The sequence below is a fragment of the Lemur catta genome, chromosome 11 (genome assembly GCF_020740605.2).
Source record: "Lemur catta isolate mLemCat1 chromosome 11, mLemCat1.pri, whole genome shotgun sequence".
Lineage (NCBI taxonomy): Eukaryota > Metazoa > Chordata > Mammalia > Primates > Lemuridae > Lemur > Lemur catta.
Window position 1 is genome coordinate 49146101 of NC_059138.1, and position 12580 is coordinate 49158680.

Below are 12580 nucleotides of genomic sequence, written 5' to 3' on the forward strand. Positions count from 1 at the left end.
TGTCATGTAATGACTTCAGTTTTTCTTGAATCATATTAGAGTTTATAGGTATTCCTTTCATATAGCAATCCTGCACCCATGTAAAAGCTGCATTTTCAATATGAACAAGAAGGTATTTCACAAAAAGTGCAAGGTATTTTCACCTGCTAGTGTAGCTGCAGTGACAGCTCACAAATTCCACCCCCCAATATTTTTTTTTTTTACAATAGATCTTACACTGAATCCATTTATCTTGAAATGGTGGGCAACAGCAGCTGCAAACCTCAATCTATGGTACATACCAAGCAATTCAACTTCAACTTTTTTCTTTTAATGTGATGACTTTTCTCTGCTTCTTGGGAGTACTTCAAGTATTGCTAATGGCATGGGTCATTTGTATGGGTCCCCTGGTGCTATTTAAGGTTTATGGTATTGCACTAAACACAAGGAAAAATATGCAAGAACTGTGAGAGACCACTTTTTACTGCCATATGCAATTTACTGGAGCTACTCATGCAGATATGATTAGTGTCACATGGCGTTTTAAGGGGACACTCACAACACTTGAGCTCACTTCAATAGCAACAGGAGGTGACAACAAATTATCATATAAGTACAGTATGTACTACAGTTAATTTTATACAGTTATGATTGCATATTGCGTCTTTATGTTTGTTAACATTTCTCTTGATTGTGAATAGAGCCATATATGGTCTGTAATGGTTTGTGTACTTAAGATTTGATAAATTTTAACTTGTTATAATGGATATGTACACATTTTATAGCAGTAAATGATAAACAGACAAGTATCTACATATATTTTATGCATTTATAACATACTTTTTTTCTTTTTTTACATTTCTAGGCTACATGGTGAGTTTTTTCAAATTGTCACAAGTCTCAAAAAAAATTCCAATATATTTATTGAAAAAAATCTGCATCTAAGTGGACCTATGCAGTTCAAACCCATGTTATTTAAAGGTCAATTATTTTATAGAAATGCTCATTAGTCCATAATAATGTGACAAGAAACTATGTAGCACAGTTCACAGGCAGGGTAGAGGTTACGCAGGCTCTCACATCCTATAGACTTCATCTGGAATAGGCTTGCTCCATCCCTTTAAGAGTGAACCAACAGATGTGGTCCTGGCCCATACAGAGCTTATTTTTTAGTATGCAACGTACAACATTAATCAATAAACAAAGAAATAGGAAAGAAGCATGAAGGGCTGAGAAGTGTCATGAATTAATTCAGGTTATCAGGAATGGCCTCTCTGAAGAGACAGTAATTCTGAATAATATAAAGGAGTCAGCCATGGGAAGATCAGAGGGAACCAGCCTGGAGTGTTCCAGGAATTGTAACAAGGCTCACAAGGCCTGAATAGGGTGGGCACAAGAGAGTGTGGTACAAGACAAGGTCATTAGGGGCTAGGTCAGATCATGCAGGTAAACCACAGTAAATGGCTGGATTTTATTCCAAGTATGATCAAAAGTCACTGGAGGGTTTTAAGTAGGGGACAGCATGATCACATTTGTATTTGTAACAGATCAGAGTGGCTTCTGTAAGAAGAAAATAGGTGGAAAAAATGGAAGGAGTAGAAGCAGAGAGATCAGTTAGAAGACTATTGCTATGTGACTTTGGGCAAGATACTTGATCTCTCTAAACCTTGAGTTTTATTATCTGTCCAACAGTGATAATTCAAAGGGTTTTTCAGAGCATTAAATGGGATAATGTATGTAGGGCTTTTAGTATGATACTTGTTATATAATAAATACTCAATAAATGGTACCTTGAGAATTATGATTAGATGAGGGTGGATTTTCAATATTATGTGGACTGGTTGGTACAGTACCACTACTTTCCCTAACCACCATTGTCCCTCTCATGCGCCACCTCTGAATTAGGGCATTTATCACATCTCTGACCCTTACTCAGCAAATATGCCAAATCCGCACACACCCATTTCCATCCGCACCCTTTCCCTCAGCTCCTCTCTGACAGAACTCCGAGAGTCTCAAATCTGCTGCATCAAAGGTGTTAACCTGCGGTTTGCAATGAATTAGCTTGGCATCAGTCATCTTCTTCCTAAAGTCAGTCTAAAGACTCCTTTAGGTGACATTTCAAATGCCTCATTAAATAATGACACTATTAAATACTAATGTTATTTTCTGTTTTTACGTTTTGTCCTAGATTTTTCCACCTTCACCTCAACTCTTCAGATGAGGAGTTGACAGCATGGGGCAATGGGGGGCGGTGGGAACCCCTCAAATGGGAAACCCCTTGAATTACGTTGGTGGCACAGGATGTATTCCCTGGCAGGGCCAATGTTACCTGGGCCAGACCACAACCACAGCCCTGTGGGTGAGCACCATCCTGCTATACCTCCAGAACTGGGCCCTGGGGGCCTGGTGGGACACCTCACATGAGGTTTATCCTCCACAGACACTGGCTGGGAGGCACTAAAGCTGCTCCAAAGGACTTTCCTGTAGGAACCCCAAGAAAACAGGGTAAAGAGTCTGAAGAGATAGCAGGGAGGTAGAGGGCAGAGTGTTAGTGATGACCAATGTCCAGGACTTTCCTCATCATTTGTTTTGGTGAAGTGCCTGGCCCAGAGACTGCGTACGTCAGACCCTGGGGCCTAATGAGAGCCAGAGCCACTCTGATCTGCCTGGGTTCTGCCCTACTCTTGGGAACCTCAGAATGTCCCTTGATACGTGTAGCCCTACCCTAAACATTAGGCCCAGTGTGGGGGGTCAGCCCTGCTCTGCCCTCTCATTTCTGCCATGATACAGACCATGTGCTATCAGACTGTGATCTATCATCAGAGGACATCTTTGTTTCTTAACATAGAGAAGCACAAGTTTGGAGGACACCTGTCTGAGTTTGGATCATGACTCCAAGACTTATTGGCTTTAAGGCCCTGGGGGCATTATCCGTGGGTACCTCACAGAGTGGCTACAAGGAGTAAAGCACTTACCAGGAAACACAGCAAATTCCACATAAGCATAAATGACAGGGAAAAAAACAGACAAGCATGCAGGAAAAAAAAAGTGTTAGGGTAAGGGTGAAGAGAAATAGGATGAAGGGAGGAGGCATGATAAAAAAGAAAGAATGGTAATAATTTAAAACACATGGAATAAATACCCTTAGGGGTTTTCCATATTGAATCTCTTCCACCATATGTAATAAAATGGGCCTACTTTCCTTAATAAAGGAATGTATTTAAGCTTGCTTGAAAGAAAGAATGAGAGAGAAAGAGAGAAAAGAGGGAGGAAAAGAGGGAGAAGGGAAAGGAAGGAAGGAACTGGGGGAAGAGGGAAGGAAGAGAAGTGAGAAGACAATGGTCTGAAACTGGAAAAGCCTGTTAAAATCAGTACCAGTGTTTGAGCCTAAGGTTTTGTTTTGCCACTTTCCTAAAGTTTCTAATCTGATGAATAAGCATCAAAAAAGACTGCTTTGAGAAATGGTTATAAAAACATTCTCAGAACATATTAAGTCGTGGGGAATAACAACACAACACTGAGTAGAATATTTCCCTCTATTTAGGTAAGCAATCACATTTAGTTCGACTCACCTTCCCAGCACCTTCTAGTTCTTTCTTGTCTTTCAGTGCTTGTCCAGACAACATTTTCATTTCAACAAGCCCTGCTATTGCAATGATGGGTACAATTGCTAAGAGAAGAAGTGTTAACTGCCAGCCATGGATGAAGGATATAATAATTCCTGTCCCAAGATTTGCTATATTCTGGGTAATTACAGCAAGCCTGGAACCTACAGCCTGCAAAACAAACCAAACGAATTAGAGAGATACTTTTATATTATCCTTAAAATTCATGCTAATATTTTCATATCTATTTTGAGAGTTATGACATTTCACCTTCATGAAAATCTATTGTTTCCTAAGTTATGACATAAAAACTAAAGGTTTACTCATAAGAAGTTTATTGAGTTCCCACAATGAGGATTTCTGTGACTTCAGAATAAATGCTGAAAGTAGAAGATCAACAATTCGGAGTTCAATTACATATTTCTATCTTTTCTGATTTAATACCAAGAAAATCTTCAGTAATCAAAGCATGATCACTAAAGCAAGCTCTGCTAATTAGCAAGATAGAAGAGTCTGACAATTATATTAAACTGGGAATAGTGGAAATTTCCAGTATTAGGTACACAACTACTTGTAATTTAAGCCTAATATCTGTCATTAAGGATATTTAAAAATATCTAGGCCTACTTGAGATGCTTATTATGTTAAAACCTACATTTGATTTGGAAAAAATACACAGAGTTGAAAGTTATGGAATTTAATTTAGGATATTAAGCAGGCATCAGAATCTTCCATTTGGATGCCACAGGAAGCCTGAAGCATGACTTTCAGTAGCGTGAGGTAATTTCCAACTCTAAAACCAGAAGTTAAACTACAAAGTCAGTCCAGTCCACTACTCTGTAATAGCCAACTCTACACAAGATTTCCAGCTCTAAAACCAGAAGTGAAACTACTACAAGTCAGTTCAGTCCACCACTGGTCCATCACATCTCCTCTAGCCTGGCTATACTCCGTGCCGCCAAGCCATTCTGAATTCTGGATATGGCCCCAGACCTGCTTTCTCTGGAAATAGCCTGTGTTCTTTTCTAACCCTAAAGTTTCTTCTGCCCAAGTGGGACTGGTCTCAGGTAAAGATTACAATGGAGGGCAGTCTAGGATGGTCACTGCCATCACTGTGACTTTGTTTTTTTTTTTTTTTTTTGAGACAGAGTCTCACTTTGTTGCCCGGGCTAGAGTGAGTGCCGTGGCATCAGCCTAGCTCACAGCAACCTCAGACTCCTGGGCTTAAGCAATCCTACTGCCTCAGCCTCCCGGGTAGCTGGGACTACAGGCATGAGCCACCATGCCCGGCTAATTTTTTTTTTTGTATATATATTTTTAGTTGGCCAGATAATTTCTTTCTATTTTTAGTAGAGATGGGGTCTCACTCTTGCTCAGGCTGGTCTCGAACTCCTGACCTCGAGTGATCCACCTGCCTCGGCCTCCCAGAGCTAGGATTACAGGCGTGAGCCACCGCGCCCAGCCTCATCACTGTGACTTTGGATAAATCTCTCCTAACTCCCTAAATGAGCTAGTGCATTGATTAATACCCAAAGCTTCTCTCCACTCCGAATACTGTGATAGAATCCTTCATAACTCCCTTCATCAATCCCTCTAAATCATTTAAAAGCTATTTGATATAAATACTACTAGACCAGTACTTAGTGGAAAAGGGTTGCTACAACCATCAGTAGCTTTTATATACATTAAATTCCCTATCAGGGAATTGTATCAGGGCTGAAAGAGAAAGCATAAATAATAGAGCACATTTATTTTTAGTTGATGCAATCACTGAGCTTATATTAAAGAGATGCTTTGCCAGATTTGCCATAAATCAGAGTGAAGTGGCCTTTAAAGTCAGCCTTCTGCATTGCACCTCTTCGGTTTGAAGGTCAAAGGATGCAGGCTGGACAGAGTCTACGGCAGGGGATGAAGTAGGTTGCTCCTGTTCTCAGTATCTACTCAGAACCCATTTTCCACAGAGGAGCAGAACATCCCCCAAGTTCACGGCAGAGGAATTTCCCTGGCACGTAATGCTTCAGACGTATAAATGTTCAGCTGTGGATGGCAGTCAAGGGCCACAGAAATAAGTAAGATGAATCTAAAAGGGAAAATTCTTTAATGTACAGGAAAGGTAAACTAAAATATCTAGGACCTTAAACTGCAGGGAGATTAAGTCCTCTGGCTTTATTTGATTTCGTGCTTTGACACTGCACCAGTGACTGGCCCTTTATTCTAAAGGCTAACGCTCATTGTCCCACTATTCCTCACAGAGTGGAGACTGAGGACCAAAATGAATGGAAGAGCATGGAGTAGCAGCCAGGTAATTTTCACTGTAAAGAGGGAGGACTGAGGGAAGGAAACATTCCAAAATCCACAGCCCAAGTGTGAAGCAATGTAAGGTAAAAAGGAGCTAAGACCTCAACCCACTAAGACGCTTTCCTCCTCACAACCTCTCCATCCCAATGAATTTTCACTTATTTGTATCTCATTTCCTCTCCTACTTGTTCTTCTCCACCCCCCGCCCCCGTCCCTGTTTCTTTCCCTCCTGTTATTTATTTCCTCCTCAAAACACCATCATATCACTCGAACTCTAAAATATTTGTGCTTATTGCCGGAGGGCAGGGGGAGTCGACTTCCTGAACTTCCTTTTGAAATTAGAACTATTTAACTTCATCTTTCCCTCAACCACCTTTGCCCAGAAAAATAATTTTTTTTTAAATATCCAGTTGCTTTCAATTTCTACACGGCTCTTGTTTGCTTTTTTCTCTGCAGAACTCTAGACCTCATACCAAAATAAAATTTAAAAGCCCACCACTTCATAGGGAAATATTGAGATATATATTCTTGTGATTATGTTTAGTAGAACTCTACTCATATCAAATAAAAAATTTAAAAGCCCACCATTTCATAGGGAAATATTGAGATATATTTCCCTCTGATGTTTAGCAGGATTAAGCTGCTTCAATGACAGTTGCAAATACATATGAGAAAAGTTTCATTGATGAGGAAGTTACATATGAAAGAAATTAACCTAGATAAACAACACTGCTAACTATACACACACAAACTTCAGTTGCCTCTGCCTTGGATGGCACAGATTGTGACAGCACAGCTTGCTTCATATATTTATCTATATAAATTACAGTACTTCCCACTGTGGAAGACAGACACATTTATGTACACATACATATCTGTATATGTATACATGGGCAATATGTGTATATTTCTATACATACACACATGTATCCCCCACCATGAAAAGGTCAGCCGGTGGTATAAAGCAGATACAACTGTCCTCTCTCTGCTAATCTGTGATAACAGCTATACTGGGCTTTCCTAGTTTGATGGTATTTGCTCATCTGCTTATTTCCTCTTCCCTGGTCTTTCCTTTTTAGCCACTGTTTTAAGTTCTGGAAAACAGTTGTGCCTCAGAGTGGCTCACACCAGGTGTGTGGCTGTTGTGATGGTCAGGCCATGGGATGCCACTTTGAGATGCCTTTGAGGAAACGAGTGAAAAGCCGAAGGCTGACACCAGCAGGCAATTAGACACCAGTGTATACAGCAAAGTGCTTCACACGCAATGCTGTAGAGGGAGAGGATTGACCACCAATTTTACAAACACAGGAAAGCACTGAGTGTAAGGCAGGTCATAACCCCAGGGGAATTAAAGAAGAGGGAAGCAAAACTACAACGCAGAACACCCAGATTGCATCTGCTCAGGGCTCTGCTGCAAGGGACTGCGTTAGTGTTCCTTCTAGGACTGTGTCTTCCACACCCAACAGGATGTGGGATGTGTGTGTCTGTCGAAACACAGGAGCACATATGACAAGGTCTCTATAAAAGGCATACTAAAGTGAGCGCAGCAAAGTTTAGCTAGGCAAAATAGGATTTAGGAACCTCGAGGACACAGTTTGTCCACAGTGATTGCCATACCCCAGGAAAGGTTCTTCCACGGAGGTAGCAAAGTGGATCCACCCTAAGCTTGCTGATTGATTCTTGTACCAATTTAAATTAAAAATAAAATAGAGACTCATACTTTATGTCCTTCTCCACCTACCACCCCATTTTTCTTCCCTATTTAGGAGGAAGTCCATTAACGATTTGGCCAACTGTGTCATATTTCTCTCTTCCCCTTTCTCTTGAACCTACATCCCTCAGGTTTCCGTTCCCACCACTCCCCTGAAACAGTTCTTGTTAGAACCACAAGCACCTCCACACTGATCACCTATGAGATGTGTAGGCATTTGTTCAGCAGTATTTGGCATCCTGGCTCTCTGCCTCCTTAAGACACTGTCTTGGTTGTGTTTAGGACTCTGCTCTTCTCCCTCTCGGGCCACTCTTCTCACTCGTCTGTTCTGGCTCATCCTCATAACCCCAACCTCGGGGCCCAGGACTTGACATCTTCTCTGTCTACACCCGCTTTCTGGGCTATCTCATCCAGTCTCATTGGTTTAAAAACCACCAACGAACTGAAAAATCTCCAGTGTCTGTTTCTAGACCAGACTTCTCTGCTAAACTCCAGACACACAAATCCACCTGCCTTCTCGACTCCTCCACATGGATGTCTAATATGGGTGTGGCAAACTGACCACATGCCACACAGAACTCTCGATTCTCCCCCAAGCCTGCTCCTCAGACAGGCTTCCCCATTTTATTATTAATAAAAATCAACTCCATTTTTTGCAGTTGTGCAGGTCAAAAATTTGAGTCATCCTTAAATTTCCTTTCTCTCATATCATTCCTCCAATCCAACCAACAAATTTTGTTGGGTGTACCTTTAAAATATATTCAGAATAATTACATCTCATCACCTTAAATATGACCATGCTAGTCTAAAACACTATTATCCTTCTGTTGGTTTATTGAAATAGACTTCCTACCTCTATTCTTGCCCACTTCATCCTATTCACACAGCAGCCACAGTGGTCCTTTTAAATTTCAGATCATGTCACTCCTGTGTTCAAAACCCTGCCTGGTTTCTCATCTAATTCTGGATATAATGCTGACCTCAACCCTAACGACTCTTCCTTTCACTTACTTTACTCCAGCCACTGTATCCCCCTTGCTATTTTGGGAACAGCTGAGGAATGCTCCAGCCTCAGGGCCTTTGCACTTGCTGATCCTTCTGATTAGAACACTCCTCTCCAGACAGCTAAAGGGAGACACCTTTCCTTTCTTCAGGCCTTTTGCACATATCCCCAGAGGACTGAGACCTTCCCTGTATGACAACCAGCAAGCCCCCAGCCCCATATCCTGCTTCCACTATTTTCCTACAGCACTTATATAACAATTTGCCATGCCACACAGAATCCATAAGGGCAAGACCACTGTCTGTTTTAGGAAATTGAAGTTATTTCAAGCAGTGCACATTTTGCTTTGTTAGGTTGTATACAACTTGATCTATACCTTGACTTTTGTTGATTTTTTTTGCTTTAAGCACAGAGATCTGTATTAAAACAACAATTCCTAAGATCTATATTGCAATTTTGCAACTCTGTGTGCTTCTACATTCATAATTTATTCTTACAGAAGCTCCATATATTAAAGAAATATTAGCATAGTACACCTTAAAGAAAGACTGAAATATAAAGACTGATACAGTGCAAGCAGGTGCGGACAGAGAGCAGAGATAAAGTGAATTTTTTCAATTCTACATCATCTTGTGGATTTTTGCCATAAACAATTATTGTTGCATAAGAAATTCTCACCTTAGCTGAAAATCAAAACCTGCTGGTTCAACAGTTTCTGGTTATATCAATTAAAGAGATTCATATAGTAGCAAAATTTAAGTTTTATAGTCTGATAAAGTTATTCCTTCTACCTTTGCTTTAATTTTTTAATGTGCTTTTCATTTCTTTTAGAATATTTTCTTGTTCCTATCTTTTAGAATATTTTCTTGTCCCCTTCTGAATTGTAGTGCCCCTAAATTTTCTTTTTTCTTTTTTATTATTATTATTTCTTTTAGAGACACGGTGTTGCTCTGTTGCCCAGGCTGGAGTGCAATGGCACCATTATAGCTCACTGTAGCCTCGACATCTTGGGCTCAAGCAATCCTTCCTGCCTCAGTCTCCCAAGTAGCTAGGACTACAGGCATGCAGCATCATACCCAGCTAATTATTTCTATTTTTTGTAGAGATAAGGTCTTGCTATGTTGCCCAGGCTGGTCTCGAACTCCTGGCCTCAAGTGGTCCTCCTGCCTTGGCCTCCCAAAGTGCTGGGATTACAGGCGTGAGACACTGAGCACGGCCTATAGTGCCCCTAAACTTTCTTACAGCAACCACATACATGCTTTCTTCAGTAGCAACAATTTTCTGTTGATTGGGCTTTAAAACAGACTAATCCTGCATAATTCACTGATAAATACTTCCTTTTCTAAACTAAATAATTCTTCTTCTGTATGCATCATGTTAATAGCACAACACTGCAATAATAAAAGAATGCTTTGCTATCTTTGTATTCTACAGTATATAATATTTAAATAGTTAATATTTTTGCTATAAAAAAGCACATGATATATTTGTAGGTTAAATGTTTATTCAACATTTTCTTGATGATGATGAGAACTAACACCTGTAAGGAGAAAACTGGTTTCATGCTGAGGTTCAGAATGGCCAAATTAGACAAACACCAACAGAAAGAAGGCACGTACCCCTTTAACTTGAGCAGCATCATTGGCAAGCCTGGTAGTCAATGCTCCAGTGCTGTTTTTAGGGTTATCAAACCAGCTCACATCCTGTGGCACAGAACATGATTCTATTATGTTCAAACCGTATTCAGGAGACTCTCAGTTCCAAGAAGGCAGCGACAGGGTCAGTTTTGTTTATCACTTATAGTCTCTGCATTTAGAACTTAGGATGTGACATTCAACAGGCAAGAAAGAGACTTAATATACAAACACATAAATAAATCATTTCATTTGTCAAAGTTTTTTTGAGTGTCTCCTTTGTCCCAAGCATGATTTCTAAGCGTTGTTCTATACAACGGTAAACAAAAAAGACAGAGTTATTCCTTTCATGAAACCTAGGTTCTAGAAATGGAAGGCACAAGTAAATACATGTATACCAGTCAGGTGGCAATAAATGCTATGAAGAGGAACAGCAAGGTACGAAGGACAAACAAGTGAGGGAAGGTGCTATTTTAGAGACTGGGGAGGGGAAAGAGAAGACCTCTGTAAGGTGACGTTTGAATAGAGACCTGAATGAAGGAAAAGATGAGAATATCTGAATATGTGCAGGGGCCCTGAGGCAAAGGCCACTTGATGTGATCATACCCTAGCAAGAAAGCCTTAAAGCCTGCTGTAGCCTAAACATAACCTTTGTGTGAATTTGTAAAAGCTGCCTCTTCCTCTGGACTGATTTCTGTCCTCATGTGGCTCCCCTGACGTTGCCTCCCACCTTCACGCGTGAGTCACTGTATGTAGAGTAGACTGTGTGTTGGAAAAAGGTGAAGTTGTAGGAGAGGAGGTCTGAGAAGTAGTGGGGGCTGCATCATGTATGCCCTTAGAGACAAAGATTCTCGACTTTACCCTGAGAGCTACGGGCATCCTTTAGCAGGTTTGGGGCAGAAGGATGTGATTTATCGTGCATTTTAAAAGCATGACTCTGGCTCCTGTAAGGTGACCCTACTGGCTTGAGGGTGGAGGCAGCGAGACCAGTTAGGAGGCTCCTACAATGTCAGAGAGAAAGGAGCCAAGGATGACTGCAAGGTTTTTAGGCTGCATAACTGGTAGAATGGAGCTGTCACTTACCGATACGGGGGGAGAGTAGGTAAGGACTAAGCCAGGTGGGAGAAGAGAGTCAAAGGTTAAATTTTAGAAAATGTTAAAGTACGACACACTTATTAGACACCCCATAGAGTAGGTGAACAAGCAGTTAAAGAAATGAATTCAGTTAAAAACATATCAACAAAAGCAATCTAGATTAAAAATGTACCATTCAGCACAAACTAGAACTTTCTTTGTAAAACCACTTATATTTTTAAATACAAAAATACTAACAAGATTGTGAATTTGAAGATAACTACGGTCCCTAAGAAGTTCTGAACTGGTGATTTGGATTAAAGGAGTATCTGTCATTTTTCCCCCAAACAGTTTTTTTAAAAAAAAACCAAGGTGCTATAATTTATTATAGCATGTATCAATTTACTTTGCAATATTCTTAAGTGTTTAAAGTGTCTCCCCACTGGACTGTAACTTCCTTGAAGACAGGGACCATTCAGGTTTGAATGCCCGACGATATTTAGTAATATGCTTTATAAGCAGCTGGAACTTAGTGTATGTTTGCCCTCACTTAACAATTCATGGACAGGCCATTACACAAACTGTCAGCTCAGCTCCCAAAGTATAATGGACCCGGAAGTTGGCTTGAAAGCTGGGCGGGGTAATGGGACATTTGGCCCGGGACCAGGGTCATCATTGAGCCTAAGTGGAATCTGAGTTATAAATATGGTCTAACTTGAGAGTTTGAGGACAGGGTCCCCATCAAGCAGTGCTCTCTCACTCACCAGATTCAGTTCTGGCTCTGTCAACCACTTGCTAGCCATTCCCATAAATACCTCTTCTTTTTAAGTGATGGTGGGAGGAGTGAGAGAGGATTGAGGAACCATAGACAGCTGGGAAAATATGAATGTCCTCTAGAAATCTTAACACAGCAAACTGATGCTTCTTAGCCAGGGTTCAAGTAGCCCTGGCACGTCTGGGGCAGCCTTCTAGAGCATCATTTTATTCAACGGCAAGTGATTAGTGATTTTAAAATGGAAAGTTATTAGGTCACATACAACATGTTCATGACCGTTAAAGAAACTTTTCCCTTTGAACTGGGCTGCTCTGGGTTACATTCCGGTAATCCCCACCCTGCTTCCCCAAGGAAAATATTCACATCTGTCTGTTGTTAGGATTTTGAAGGTGCAAAATGTGAGAGGCATTCCACTAAGTCATCATCAGCTAGGAAGACTGCAGCTTGAATTAGTATATCAGTCTAGTCCCAGCAAAGAAACCTGGACAATGAGGAATG

General features: G+C 40.7%; 1 protein-coding gene across 2 annotated transcripts in view; it reads right to left on the reverse strand.

The window, feature by feature from the left end:
• Window positions 1-12580, reverse strand: part of ABCB1 (ATP binding cassette subfamily B member 1) — an 88421-nt gene that overhangs the window by 19616 nt on the left and 56225 nt on the right. For both annotated transcript variants that reach the window (XM_045565471.1, XM_045565472.1), the window contains 2 exons: window positions 10219-10302; window positions 3555-3758 (listed from right to left, as the gene is read on the reverse strand). In XM_045565471.1, the coding sequence (XP_045421427.1) occupies window positions 3555-3758; window positions 10219-10302 (288 nt within the window). The remainder of the gene's footprint in view (window positions 1-3554; window positions 3759-10218; window positions 10303-12580) is intronic.